The sequence below is a fragment of the Canis lupus genome, chromosome 18, assembly GCF_048164855.1.
Source record: "Canis lupus baileyi chromosome 18, mCanLup2.hap1, whole genome shotgun sequence".
In the NCBI taxonomy this organism is placed as follows: domain Eukaryota; kingdom Metazoa; phylum Chordata; class Mammalia; order Carnivora; family Canidae; genus Canis; species Canis lupus.
The window spans coordinates 47,281,527-47,297,081 of record NC_132855.1 but is presented as its reverse complement, the minus strand read 5'-3'; the positions used below and the strand labels follow the sequence as shown (position 1 = coordinate 47,297,081).

At 38.8% G+C, this 15,555-nt stretch overlaps 1 protein-coding gene across 1 annotated transcript in view; it reads right to left on the bottom strand.

The window, feature by feature from the left end:
- The window catches only part of ABCB1 (ATP binding cassette subfamily B member 1), a 97,998-nt gene extending 82,985 nt beyond the window's left edge, over positions 1-15,013 (bottom strand). Inside the window, exons 1-3 of the mRNA XM_072784285.1 lie at positions 14,837-15,013; positions 14,322-14,392; positions 9,280-9,331 (exon numbers count right to left, since the gene is read on the bottom strand). Of these exons, the coding sequence (XP_072640386.1) occupies positions 9,280-9,331; positions 14,322-14,386 (117 nt within the window). The 5' untranslated portion in view covers positions 14,387-14,392; positions 14,837-15,013. The remainder of the gene's footprint in view (positions 1-9,279; positions 9,332-14,321; positions 14,393-14,836) is intronic.
- Positions 15,014-15,555: the final 542 nt, after the last annotated feature.

Here is a 15,555-nt window from a genome sequence, read left to right as displayed (position 1 = left end):
TTGGTTAAGCATCCAACTCTTGTTTTGGCTCAGGTCATGATCTCAGGGTGGTGAGATTAAGCAGCAAATCAGGCTCTGTGCTCAGGGAGGAGTCTGCTTGAAGATTCTTACCCTCTTCCTCTTCTCCCACACACATGTGTACATGCTCTCTCTCTCAAATAAATAAACAGGTTTTTAAAATTAGCAAAAATTCAAGTTTGGTTTAAGAAGAACATCTAATATATACTGAGGTATTTGCATTTAAATTTTTTTCTAGGGGCACCCGGGCTGCTCAATTGGTTAAGCATCTAGCTCAAGTCATGATGTCATGGGTTTTAAGACTGAACCCTGCATCTGGCTCTGCCCCTCAGCAGGGAGTCAGCCTAAAGATTCTCTCTCTACCCCAACAGGGGCAGAGCAAAAGGCCTCTCTCTCTCTAATAAATATTCTTTAAAAAATAAATATTTCTAGCTCTTAAAAATGAAATCAAGTAAGCTTAAGTTTGAGTTAATGACATATAATCTATAGCATCCTCCTCTTTACAAATTAAAACTGGGAAACTATGTTCTTTTGGCATTTTTTTTCATATTTCATTGAAACACAGGCTAAATTTTGCCATTATTTACTTTGTCTTAACTAAGCATTCATCCACCCCCTTAAAAAAACACAAATAAGGTGGAAGAGACTGGCAGAAGCCATTTATTCTCTCTTAGAGACTCCTTTAAAGTGGACAAAATATCAAATTCCTCACTATAAGAAGAGAAAATAGTTGATATACAAGGATTTCTCTCATCACTACTCCCACAGGATATTTTACCTCCTAAACTAATCACTGGCCATAACAAAACCCAGCAGGCCATGAATGTAAGTGTTTATTCAATACCTACCCAATAACTAATAAAAGCCAGATAAATACCAAACGTTTACATCCTGTCCTCAAAGTCCTTGAAGAGAAGGAGGAAGGCAAAGCAAAAAAATATATGCAATCTATATTCTGCATGTTAAGACAGTATGGTGTACAAAGTAGACATAAAACTGAGCAAATGGTCATTTCCTTCTTTGTGGAAAAGCTTCATAGAGAAGGTTTTGCTTTCTTCCAGCTTTGAATATTTGGCATGTGTTTAGAAGCAAGAAGGAAAGGCATTTCAACCAAAAAAAAAAAAAAAAAGCCAGCAGGCAGAGCAGTATGCTCAGAGAAGACTGGGGTATGAGGTATAGAAGCAGTAATATAAAGCTGATTGACAAAGAAGTACCATTTGCTGAGCTAAGGCAAACCACAAGAGGCAAGAGTTTGAAGGGAAGGGACACAGAGAAACCTCTTTTGTGCCATTTGACTGCTTATCCTAGAAGTGCTATCCAAGAAGCATGTGGAGCGAATTCAGTTATAATACAGTTTTGTGATACTAGCATAAAGAGCAGAAGTCACGGGAGCTGGATAAGATCATCTATGAAGAGAAAAAGAGTGACTGGGATTAAGAATAATGTGAAAATGAAGCAAGTGAGACAGCACGTTGACTGTCCTTTTGATGATCTTGGGGCAAAACAAAAAACAAGAAAATGACACCAGACAAGGATGCAACATCAAGGGTAGACTACTTAATGAAGTCTTACACATGTCTATAGGTACATCACTCACAGAGATTATTGGTGAAAATACAGGAAGGAAATTGAAATGGGCAACATCCTACAGAATAAAGGAAACAAATACTTCAAGAACCTGAGGAAAGGGATCATTGGTGGATGATATACCTAATGGGTGAAACAAGATATCCCATGGTACCCCAAGATAATTCCTAGTGAGGGTAGGTAGAGATCCTTCTACAAAGGAAATGTCCAATCTGCCATCACCTTAACTGAGTGATCAAATTTAGCATGTAAAAAAGTAAAATACTCTTGACATTTGATGTTTCCAGATGTGATGAGATGTGAAGTACACGCATCCTCTATGCAATCTTCTTACCACAAAATATTTAATGTGAATGTATTTATAAGTAACTTTTAGTATATTAAAAATGTAAGCCATGGAAGAACAAGTGAAATGATGCCATAAGGAAACAATGAAAAGAGTCTAGAAGATGAGGCATTCTACAGGACAAATAGTATAGTATTTTGAGCATGTCAATGTCATTTTGAAAGAGAAAGTTTCTAGACCACAAGATATACTATTTAAATGTTGTCACTGACTAGACCCTGTTTTGAACAAATCAATTGTAAAATACATTTCTTTTTTGAGATAATTGCAAATATTTGAATATAAACTGGACATTACATAATTTTAAGGAATTAGTATTTGTTAAATATGATCATTATATTACGTTTTATAAGAAAAAGTACAGGAAAACTTTTGAGATGTCAGGCAGTTAGGTATGGAACATCACAAAATCTACAATTTCAGATGAAATGTGAGGCAAAATGCTAATGATTGTTAGATATAGACAACGAGTATATGAGCATAAATTTACTGTTCTGCTTTTCCACTGAGCCATCAACATGCCTGCTTCACCTTAAACTAGAAGGAATGAGCTAGGAGTAGGCACGAATACAAACAAGTTTCCAAGAACAGGGACAAAGCTGACAGAGTTCAAAACCTCATGTTTAGTTGTGACAGTAGGCAAGATTGATTTCTGGAGACAAAGTGGTAAGAAAACTTGAGGAAAATTGGTAACATAAGGCTAAGTAACACAAAAGCTCAGTGAAATGCCCTAGCTCTATCACTTACTAGAAAGGGGAGTGTGGGGGAAAATAATCTCTTAATAATGCCTCAGTTTCTACATTTATAAAATGAGGAAAATATTCACGTGTGCAGCAAGTCTCACAAACCAGTTGTGAGGATGAAAATGGGACTTAAACTTTAATTAAGTATACAATATAGTAATATGGAACATAAGCAGGTGCTGTTACAGGTTTAGGAAATGTAAAAATTCCTAAGACTTCTCAGTAGCTCACAGTGAAGGAGACAAACAAAACTTGTGACACATCAGGTGAAATATAAGACAGAGGCTTAAACTAATTATAAATGGAACCCTTTAAATACAATAAAATGGAAAATGTTTGGCTAGATATTGATAAGGAAAAGAGAAGGGGTGAAACAGAGCCACAGAGAAGGAAGGCCAACACACAAAGGAGGGTGATTTAGGTAATATTCAGTAGGCTTGTTAGTTAACCTGACTGTACCATGGTCCCTGGGTTGGAGAAGAAAGTCAGTGAACACATTAATTTTTTTCATTCATTCAACATTCAAAATATATATATATATTTTAATTTTTATTTATTTATGATAGTCACACAGAGAGAGAGAGAGAGAGAGAGGCAGAACACAGGCAGAGGGAGAAGCAGGCTCCATGCACCGGGAGTCCGACGTGGGATTCGAACCCAGGTCTCCAGGATCACGCCCTGGGCCAAAGGCAGGCGCTAAACCGCTGCGTCACCCAGGGATCCCTCAAAATATATTTGTTAAGAAACTAATAAAGGTCAGGTTTGGTTCTAGGTACTAGAAACAACAGTGAAAAAGACAAGCTACCTATCCTCATAGAGGATGCAAATAGTAAAAGTGGGAATCAATGTATTCAACATTCACTCAATATCTAAGTACCTATTCTAGGCACTAGGAGTATCTAGTGAAACAAACATACAAAAACTGCTTCCCTCATAGAGCTTAGACCACAATGACCAGCAGGGTCAGCTGGCTTAGACTGGCTGGTTAGGGACTGTCTCTCTGAGAAGACAACATCTGAGCTGAGACCTCAATGACAGGAAGGACTCAGTCACATGATGATCTGGACACAGAGTACTCAAATGAGAAAGAAATTTTGCATGAAGACAATTTGGAAATTTCTGTGTGAAAGTATAAAAATGCCAACACCGTCACTGAGTACTGGGATAAGGGGTTAAGGAACTCTAACTTCACAAAGATGACAAAAGAATGGAAGAGATTGGGGGGCACTTGATGGGATGAGCACTGGGTGTTATACTATATGTTGGCAAATCAAACTCCAATAAAAAAATATACAAAAAAAAAAAAAAGAACAAAAGAGACAAGAGAGGGGCACCTGGGTGCCTCAGTCAGTTAAGTATCTGACTTTTGGGATGCTTGGGTGGCTTGGTGGTTGAGCATCTGCTTTTGGCTCAGGGTGTGATCCCAGTTCAGGGATCGAGTCCCACATCAGGCTTTCTGCAAGGAGCCTGCTTCTCCCTCTGTCTGTGTCTCTGCCTCTCTCTGTGTGTCTCTCAAGAATAAATAAATAAAATCTTAAAAAAAAAAGTATCTGACTTTTGCTCAGGTCATCATCTGGAGATCCTGGGACTGAGCCCCATGTTGGACTCCCCACTCAGTGGGGAGTCTGTTTCTCTCTCTCCGTCTGCCCCTCCCCCTGCTCATGCTCTAATGAAAATAAAATCTTTAAAGAAAATTTTTTTTAAAAGATAAGACCCACATCAGCATACTATAGCATCATGGAAGCAAAGGGAAGAAAGAGTATGATAGACCGTGTCAAGCACTACTTAAAAGTCAAGATGGAATCAAGATATGTCTGCTGAATTTGATGAGTGGTGGAAACAAGCCAAGTTATAATATGTTAAGAAGTGGAATAGAAAGTAAAATTGAGACAAGTAAAGGCAGCTCCTGTGTGTGAAGCCAGCAAGAGAGAGGGGTGGTTTGAAGGATGGTGTTACTGAAACTGAAGACACTTCACATGTAGATGTCAATGGGAAAGACCCAGTAGAGAGGGAGAGACCATAGATACAAAAGAGAAAGGATAATAATAGTAGTAACATAAGGTCCTTGAGAAGGCAGAGGATGTGAGAGTCAAGGTAAATGAGTGAATTACATTTTTTTTTTTTAAGAGAGAGTGTGAGAGAGCACATGTGTGGGCTGGGTAGGGGCAGAGGAAGAGGGAGAGAGAGAATTTTAAGCAGGCTCCACACTCAGTGCAGAAGGCTAACATGGGACTTGATCTTATGACCCTGAGATCATGACCTGAGCTGAAATCAGAAGATGGAATGCTAACCGACTGAGACATCCAAGTGTCTAATGAATGATTAATTTTAAGAACCAGATTCTTCCTCTGTTACATTCAGAGGGAAGGAGGAGGGATCTGATCCAGGTAGAGATAGGCTTGTAGAATGGGCAGGATGAACTTTTGTCAGGTGGCTTCCATTCTGTTTGTGAAATAAAAGGAGAGCTCATCCACCAAAGAGAGAAGGAGAGAAATGGGAAATATGAAAGGAGTAGAGGTTTGACACAGTGAGAAGAAGAGTAGGATTTCAGCTGGAAATACACCCTGTTTGGCCGTGGGGTAGGGGTGGGGGGTATTACAGCAACAATCAGGTGAAGAAGTTCAGGCACCAAGGAAGCAGACAGTGATTTTGCTTGGCCTTTATGTAACAGATGACAGGTGAAAGGGTGTTTATAGTTTGGGCAAGAGAAGTGGCTGGTGGGCAAGGGATGGGTCAGTGGGCCAAATATCCAGAGAGAATAGTGAGCAGATTGAAAAGAAAGGAGATGGCTGACTACTTGAAGCTGCTGCTTCAACTGGTCACTTTCAAATAACAATTTTAATAACAGTTTCAAATAACAATAAAATTCAGGATGTGAGTATACAAGCAGATGGCTGGGGCATAGAAGAAACAGATTACTGCACCTGTGAAGGTCAGGGAGCCATTATCCAAAACATCATAAAAGCTACCCAAGATAGTAAGAATTCTGGTGTGGAAAGGGAGACACTGAACCTGGTGGTAAAATCTTTAATGATCCTAGAATGACCAGGTGGCCAGAAGATAATAGCATCAAAAAAGAACTTTGATTCCAGACAGATAAAAGCTTAACTGATCGATCATAAACTACCATAAATGATTCAAGTTGTTAGAAGCTTTAGCTCTGGAGGGGTGCCCGGGTGGCTCAGTCGGTGAAAGGTCTGCCTTCAGCTCAGGTCATGGTCCCAGGGTCCTGGGATCCAGCCCTGTATAGGGCTCCCGGCTCAGCAGGGGGTCTGCTTCTCCTTCTCCCTCTGCCCCTCCCCCTGCTCCTTCTCTTTCTCTCTCTCTCTCCCCCTTTCTGTCTCTGCCTCAAATAAATGAATAAAATCTTCTTCTGGAGGAAGTAGTCTGTGGCAAATCCTGGGCCTGCCCCCTTACTAGCTACGTAAATCTGTGACTTTGAATGCATTGCTTAACTTCTCCTGTTTCATCATTTAGTGTAAGAACAACACAAGCTCCTATGTCATTGGATCACTGTGTTTAACAAGTACCCGGCACAGAAGAAGTACTAGATAGATAATAGCTATTATCTATTTTGAAAGAAATTAATTTTCCTTTAAATTTTATTTTTAAAGATTTTATTTATTTATTCATAAGAGACACAGAGAGAGAGGCAGAGACATAGAGGGAGAAGCAGGCTCCTTGCAGGGAGTCTGATGAAAAAATTAATTTTTCAACAAGATAGGTGAAGTAAAATGCTCAGAGTTGAATCTGCAGCATGTTCCTAGTAAGAGTGGGTAATCCTTCAGGAGTACTTTGTGTAGGAACTGCAGCCTCACTTGTATTTTTCCTATACTTATTTCCCATAGAGTTTATTTTACTTTTATGTTTCTTGTTCTGTTAAAATAAGATCTGATATTTTTTAAAATGCTCGTAGAAATCCTGAATATCACTTATGTTTTTCATCACTTTTTCAAGACTGCTAAGAAGTCTCATAGTAGAAATAAGTTAACGTTGTAAGCCTGAGACTTGCTATTTCACAAGATCTATGTTCAAGATTGGCCCTTGGTGGGCACCTAGAACTTGGACTTGGGGTGGGTTAACAACACTTAATTGATAAAAGTACAAATTATACTTTGTATAATGTGCTTTTGCTGAATACTGCCTTCCTTCTAGGAGTCTGGAATTCTGGTGTATGCCATGCCCACATAATCAGCCCTCAGTACAAATTTCGGGTACTGAGTTTCTAATGAGCTTATCTGATAGCATTTCAGAATTGTCACAATTTATTGCTGGGAAGAGTTAAGTGTGATTCCACTGGGCAAAGACTCTGGGAGGTTATGTCTGGTTTCTCCTGGACCTCTGCCTGCCTTTTTCCTTTTTCCCTTGTTGATTTTGCTTTGTTGATTTTCCTTTTGCTGTAATAAAGCTTAGCCATGAATATCAAGAGTATGACAATATGCTGAGTCCTGGGAGTCCTCCTAGTGACTCATCAAACCTGGTGTTCGTGGTGAGCCCTAACACACGAGTTTTTGTCTTACCTGACAACATCGTACTATAGTGTTAACTGTCCTGAATATGTCCTCATGTCTATAGTCTTCACATATGAGTTCAGTTCAGCTTTCTATGTCAACTCCTCAGGAAAAAGACATGAGGAAAAGCCACATAAATAGTACAGCTCTTCATCAAAAGGCTTAGAATATATTCCTTCTATGCCATCCTGAGCACTGTGATTTAGATTCAAACCTTTACAGGTTTGAATCCTGGCCCTGTTGCCTATCAAGTGGGCAAGCTAATATGTCTGGCCTCAGTTTCTTTATCCATAAAATTAGAATAATAAAAGTATCTACCTCAAAGGGAGTTGTAACAATTAAATGACTTTGGTATAGAGTACTCAGAACAACACATGCTTTATGTATGTATTATTACTCCCTCACATTTAAACTCCAGATTTTTATTCTTTTGTGGCTTAAATTGTACTGATATTACTTCTGTCTATTAAATGTCAATTTTTCTTTTTTTTTAAGATTTTATTTATTTATTCATGAGAGACACAGAGAGAGAGGCACAGAGACATAAGCAGTGGGGAAAAGCAGGCTCCATGCCAGGAACCGGATCCAGGACTTGATCCCAGAACTCCAGGATCGCACCCTGAACTGAAGCCAGATGCTCAACCGCTGAGCCACCCAGGCAATCCCATATATTAAATTTTCTAAATAAGACTTTAAAAAAAAATTTAAGCTACAAGTAATAAAAACCAAACTGCAAAAGACAGAAATATTTTGGTCTCAAAATGACAAAACTGAAATTAAATCTTGTAAATAAACACTACTTTAACATAAAAGCTTCTTTTAATAAATAAGAAAAACAAAAACTGTCCCTTGATCACCTGAGTAGTCTTTTTTATTAAATATTTATTTTAGAGAGATAGAGAGAAATAGCGAGCACACATGAACGGGGGGAAGGGCAGAGGGAGAGGGAGAGAGAGAATCCCGGACTCCACACTGAGTAGGGAGTCTGACGTGGAGCTCAATCACATGACGTACCCTGAGACTATGACCTGAGCCGAAATCAAGAGTCAGATACTCAAATGACTGAGCCACTCAGGTGCACCCATCTGGGTAGTCTTTCTGAGAATGACCTATTCTCAGAATGTATTTAGTCTCATCCCCAAATCATTCCAAAGAGAGGAGAGACAGGACAAAAAGTGAAAGAAACCATAACCAGAGCAACTTTAGTGCAACAAGATGATCATGGAAGATAACCACAGAGTCCCCAGTTAGGGGACTATTTTTTTTTCCTGCCTGTTACTATTTTTATATTCAATTTGCTAATATCAATTTTAGAAGATAGCCTATCCCTCCCCCACAACCGACATTTAAAAACTATCTGATGTGTTATGACTGAATTATAAAGTATGCACTCACTGCCAGACTTAATTGGTACAAGAGTGTTCTAGATTCTTAGGAAAGAAAAAAAGGAGGACCCAGGTAGATAGACACTAGAAACCAGTCACACCTATAAAATCCCTCTTATTCCAAGTCTGATTGAAGAAAAACTTCTAAGCAACTACCAAGCAACCAGCAAATGAGATAAAGAATTATAAAATGTTTTTCAAATTTGAGATTATCAGTTACTCAAAACAGAGGAATAATTACATGTACTAAGTTCCATAGTAATAAATAATGCATTGCTAACTTCTGCTTTTTGGGTGCCTGAGACTTTGACCTCAAATCTGCCAGAATTTGAGAGCCACTGATGACAAGGAACTTTGTGTCCTGTAAGAACATTACTCTATCTGGTTTCCTCTATCCAGATGGCTGAGACCATCACTGGAAGAAGTGAATAGATAACAGACCACTGGCCACATAAATAATTAGCAGACTATGGAAATCTAGGCCAAGAAGAGTGGCTGTTGAGGCTCAATATACATGGCAAATTATGATCAGCATTCTGCTGAAAACAAGCTAAATTAAACCTATTTGTTTTACCTCTTCAGTAATATACTTTCTGTGAAAATATTATACCAGATGAAATATCTCTTTTCTAGGTAAGAAGAAGTCAAATTTCCAAAGCATTCTGAACACTGAATAAATTCAGACTCACCATTGCAAACGTGCTGACAGTTGGTTTCTTTTCTTTCTTCTCTTTTTTTTTACTGAAAGACAGCAACAGGATTACACAAAACTTTTTAAAAAATGTAAATTTATAAATGACAAAATTAACATAGATCCTATATTTAATAACAAATAGGACAAAGAAACATTTCTATATTACTCTGCAAAAATATACGTTAACAGTGTGACTCCATTTATAAGTTTAAAAATGTTTTTATCTTAGAAATCTGTATATATGGTTATCACTAAGTACTGAGATTTCTATCAAAATATTTTCTTTTTTGTGCCTTTGGTATTTCTTAATTTTCTATGATGAATACACAGACATACAACTTTTGTAATTATTAACAATAATGCTTAAAAAAAGAGCTTCCTGTTTTTATTCTACAGTCGGTCCCCGATTTATAATGGTCTGTCTTCAGGATGGTAATAAAGTGTTATTCATTCAATAGCAACCGTGCTTCCAGTATGGAATTTGGAGGTCTTCCCTGGGCTAGCAACATGCAGTACAGTACTCTCTAGTGATGCTGGGCAGCAGCAGTAATCTATAGCTCCCAGTCAGCCATGCAATCACAAGAGTAAACAACCCATACACTTAAAACCATTCTGTACCCATACAACCATTCTATTTTTCAGTAGGGTATTCAATAAATTACATGAGATATTCAATACTTTATTATAAAATAGGCTTTGCGATAGATGATTTTGCCCAACTACAGGCTAATGTAAATGTTCTGAGCATGTTTAAGGTAGTCTATGTTAAACTATGATGTTCAGTAGGCTACGTGTATTAAAGGCATTTTCAACTTATGATATTTTTAATTCACGATGGAGTTATGGGGAAATAACCCCATCGTAAGCTAAGGAAGACCTGTAATTAGAAAATCATTCATGTTCTCCAGAGTCAATTCTCTTAATTATCATCTAAGCAATTCTAGCAGTTGATATTCTATGTATTACCTATGTATTATTCTTAATCATTCTCTCTACAAATGGAGAGTAACGGCAATCAGATGCTGAGCATAAACTAACCTCAGAAGAAAAGTAATTAAATCATTCTCTATAATCCAATCTAATTCTGAAAGGATGTCTGGAGCCCTAAATGTACCATTACAGCAATAAATTCAATCTAGAAAAGCTATGATCAAAAAAGATGGTCTGTAAACCGTCATAAAGCTGTCCTCAGGAAGAAGGCAGCTAATTATTATTTTGAGCCCAGATTCAAATGACTCTAACTATAAGCTGTTTTCCACTCTGTGTAACTGCCATCTACAGCATGAAAGCAAACAGACCAAAAGCAGACTCGGCATCTTTATTTTCATATGTACATATGTAAGACTATTCCAAGTAAGAATCACATCATTTTTATACAGATTTTCAAGTTCAAAAGTAAATTTATCTTTGTTTTTTACGCTGCGCAAGGTCAAAGAATTGAAGAGACTTCTAAAAAAAAATCCACAGCTTATCCAATTTTTGGCTTTAAAATAATGTTAGATGGACATGAAAACACACAAAATACACAAACATAACTTCAGAGATAGCCCCACCCTATTCCCAGTAAAGCCTGGTTTCAGTATTTCTGGAACCAGGATTAGAGGGAAAACACAATCACATATAATTGAATTTTAGCTCGAAGCCTTTTATTTATTTTTTCATTCTCTAAAACTGCTCCTACTCTGGAAGACTTATAACATTCCAAATGCGCCTACGTAAACACTTCCCATACACAACCTTATTTAATCTTATCTCAATCTCTGCAAGGCAGGCACGTTTTTGTCCTTCTGTCAGAGCTGAGAAAACTGCAGGTGAAGAGAGTTCACGAACTTGTCCAAGGTCACACAGCTGGAACAAAGCCAAGTTTAAATGGAAAAGTCTATCCCCTGAACACTAAGCTATTTATTCAGTGCAACCTCAGACTTCTGAGATATTGCATTATACAGAAATGCATTTCTATACTGATCTTTCATCCCTACTAGATCATTAATTTATCCCTATCGGCTTGAAACACAGGATTTACAAAAGTCAAGTCGCTTATCAGACCTCTAGAAATACATATATCCCACATGATACTATCATCCAAGCATTATAGATATTAGCAAAGCCACATGTTTCTTTATAATTCCAGTTTTGAACTTTTAGTTGTTAAAAAAAAAAAAAAAAAAAACTCAGAAAAGGAGATGAGGTTTGTGCTTATCACAGGCTGAGAGGGAGGTGGAGACTGGAGGAACTTGATCCAAAGGTACAAAGATAAGGGAGTCAGTGCCAGGGGTGTAACATACATGATGCATACAGTTAACAGTGCTGTATGATACATATGAAATGTGTTTAGAGTACATCCTGAGTTCTCATCACAAGCAGAAAAAAAATTTGCTTTTTTTTATTGCATGTGTATAAGATGATAGATGTTAGCTAAACATAATATGATAATAATTTCACAATATATGTAGGTCACACCATTATGCTGAGTACCTTAAACTTATATAGTGTTGTCAATTATTTCTCAATAAGACTAGGAAAGAAATCTATAGTTGTACTAAGAACAGATTAAAATCAGTGATGATGAGCACAGTTTAATAAGAATTACTTGCCAAAAAAAAATTACTTGCCAAAAAAACAATTTTTGTTTAAAAAAAAAAAAGCTAAAAAAAAAAAAAAGCTGTATGCATAAAAACCAATAATAAAATGAAGGTATGTGTGGACTGCAACATACTTCTTCACTATTTATTTCCACATACCCTCAGTACTTTTTACTCCAATATCGCTAAGTGTTCATGTATTAAGGATGTAGCTCCTTAAGGTATCCAAAAAAAGTGTAAAAATAAAGAGCAATATCTTCCTTCCACTCCATGAAGTCTTTTTTTCTTTTTGTGTATATGAAAATTTTCATTATGAAAACTTTCAAATAGAAAAATTGAAATACTTATAATGCCTACCCACACAAAATTCACCTAGATTCAATAACTGTTAACATTTTTACCATATGCTCTTTATCTATAGAAGTAAGTATACATTATCATTGTTAATATTTTGCTGAGGCATTTGAAAGTCAGTTGCAAACATCATGGCAGTTCAAGTATTTTCCTACCATTTTCACATTTCAGAAAATTAAAAGCAATTTTTATATCAACTAATATCCAATCTACATTCAAATTTCCCAAGAACATTTTCTACAGATTTTTCCTTTTTTGATTTTGAACTCAGATGTAATCAAGGTTCACACATTATATCAGATGGTTTTGTCTCTTAAGTCTCTTCTAAATCCAGAAGTTTTTCTGCCCCCTCCACCCACACTGACTTTTTGTAGTAACAAGATATCTTGTAGAAAATTCCGCATCTTGGATCAATGTCAGTTTCAAAATAAGTTCAAGCTGAGATGTGCAGGAAGTATAAAATACAGAGCAGATTTGAGGACTTAGCATAAAAATGAGAACGTAAACTGTGTCATTAACAATTCTGATCACATATAGAAATAATATTTTAGATATACTGGGTTCTTTACGATATACTTTCAAAATTAATTAATCACTGGTTTCTTCTCACTTTTTTTTTTAAGGTTGCTACTAGAAAATTAACAATTACAAATGTGGTTCACATTATATCTCTATTGGACAGCATTAGTCTAGAAGCTTGATGGGATTCCGACTAAATGTTTTTGCAAACATACTTCCCAGGTGGTGTCATATCACAAACACAAGACTCCACCATGAGTGGTGCCAGGTCTCATCACTTGGTTATGATTGTTAACTGCAAAAATCTCTCCACTGAAAATTCCCACTTTCTTTTTTCCAATTAGTAAAAATTTGGGATAATTCTTAGAACTTTTGCCTGAGTGGTTTGAGATCCATAATAATCCTTGCCTGAATCAATTATAACAATGCAGATTCCAATATGATAACTGGCATTTTTCTGTGAAGAATATTCCTTTATTCTCACTACCTCTCCCACCTCTTCAGTTTTCTTCTTCGTTTCAGAATTTTATTAAAGATTCAGGGACTATACTGTATACAGTATTCCACAATCAAGCATAGTGAAGTCAGCTCCTGTGTTCTTTTTGACAATTCTCTTTGAACAACAGGATGGTCCAGGCTCATTTTGTATCTCCCCCGCGCCATCCCCAATATCCATAGTTGTAATTAGCCATTTCTCCATGGAGTACAGATTCCATTTAGTGAGGAATGGTATTCATAAACCAAGATCTGGCAATAAGTGTACTCATTCCTACTGTCCCCTTCGGTAGAGAGAAAGTAAACTATTTTAAAAATCATGAGGTCCTATTGAAGTCAGTTAAAATTTAACATTATTTTTAAAAACCCACGTGATGTCCATATCTGCATTTTTCTTTTATAGTGAAAAACATGGTTTCTAATATTAATATATTTACTAACTTATCTTATAATTTTTATTACAATGTGCAACTAACAATGAACCTATTGAGCAAAGTTTAAAATTCCCCGTATAGACACTGTACCATGATTAAAATGTACTTAAAAATTCCCTGTGTGGTTCCATTACCAATAATTTCACACAATGCTAGTAGCTTCTTTGGTACTGCCGTCTTCTCCTTGAGAATTTCTTCTACAAGGGTCAGTTTGTATTGGCCTTTAAAAAAAAAACCAACATTAACACTTAAATGTGGTTTTGGCCTTCTGTCCCATCTGCCAATGCCACAGACACGCAATGTTTATGTGGCCAGAAGCTAGAGACCAGACCACGGAGCGGAGCACAAGCAGCACATGTTCGGGTACGTGGGCGATCAACATCGCTTATAAAGCAGAAAGCTCATAAACCACAGAAAAGGATGTGAGCACGGGGCGCGCAGGGGGCAGGAAGGCTGAGGAAGCAGCACGAAGGCCAGGCCGTGGGAAGATGTAAACGCTGTCCTCAACTCAGCCAGTGAACCTCTGCAGAAGAACCGCTTGCATTCGAGGTTAAAAATGTCATGTCTTCATTTATTTCAGAGCTGGAGACTAGAAATCCATCTCCCCAATTTCGCAAGCCATGTAAGGTATGAAAGTGAAAGAAACTGGCTACCTTTTTTTGCCCATTTTCCAGAAGTTCTTCTCTGCACTCCCCTTACGGCCTCCTTCAGGATCCATCGTCACCTGAGGATAAAACAGAGGCCATCGATGAGATGGGTGACCCGCGGGGGGCGGAAGTGACAGTCCACACGGCCAGCCGGAGGGCGGCTGGGCATCCCGGACTTCGCCCGCCGCCTCTGCGGCTCTGGCCCCGGCTCCTCTCGGGCGCTGATGCTTGCCCCGGGCACCTGCTCGGGCACCTGCTCGGGCACCTGCCGCGCGGCTCTCCGCGCTCCGGACAGCAAAGCTCAACGCGCGCGGCGAGCGCTGAAAACCGAGCTGGGCGCTCCACGAGCCCCCCGGGGGACTCTAGTTCTCACCCCACTGCCCCGGAGGACTTGCCGAGAAGACTCGCCCCCTCCCTCCTCTCCGAAGCCCTTCTCCCCCGGGGACCAAGCGCGGGAGACTGGGGACCCGACCCTTCCTGCGAACTTGTCCCCATCGAGCCCTCAGCATCGCGCGCCCTACCTCGGGCTTTCCTTCGCAACCTCCACCGAGAAGGGAATTTGGGAAGAGGAGAGTCAGACTTTAAAGACCCGGAGGGCACGAACAACGGCCTGGGCTCCTTGGAGCCAGGAGGAGCCGCTGCTCGCAGGCGCCCGGGTTTCCTGCGTCCCGGGGAGCGAGGCGGGGGCGCGCCGTCCACACCCTGGTGCTCCTGCGCCAGCCAATCGGCCTCGGGGTTCCGCCTGTCCGGCCCGCTCGCCCGAATGCTGATTGCAAGGCGAGTTACGAAACAGGTTGGAGTTCCAGGAGGAATGTCCTCCTTGCTGTTGCTCCTTAGAAGAGCCAGGAGAGAAACGCATAACGGCTGAATCACTGGGGACTCTTAACATTTCATAGAGTCATGTCTCTGCATGTCCACATAAAGCTCCATATCCGTGGAAATATACAGATGTGTATATATATACATATATGCACATAATATATATGTGTGTATATATATTTATGTGTGTGTATATATATGTATATGTATATGTATATACACACATCTAAGCGGGGCCAGCTTGTCTGGTGACTTTGGAGGCTTATCCTGCTTTTCTAGTGGATGCGTCCTTTATACTATGTCACCACCACAACAATTTCATGAGCGATCTAAGGAAAATCTATTGCTTCCCTGCCTCCCACTTCAGTGCGAATGTGTTAATAAAACCCCTACACATAGAATTTCATGCAAAGTAAGTCAA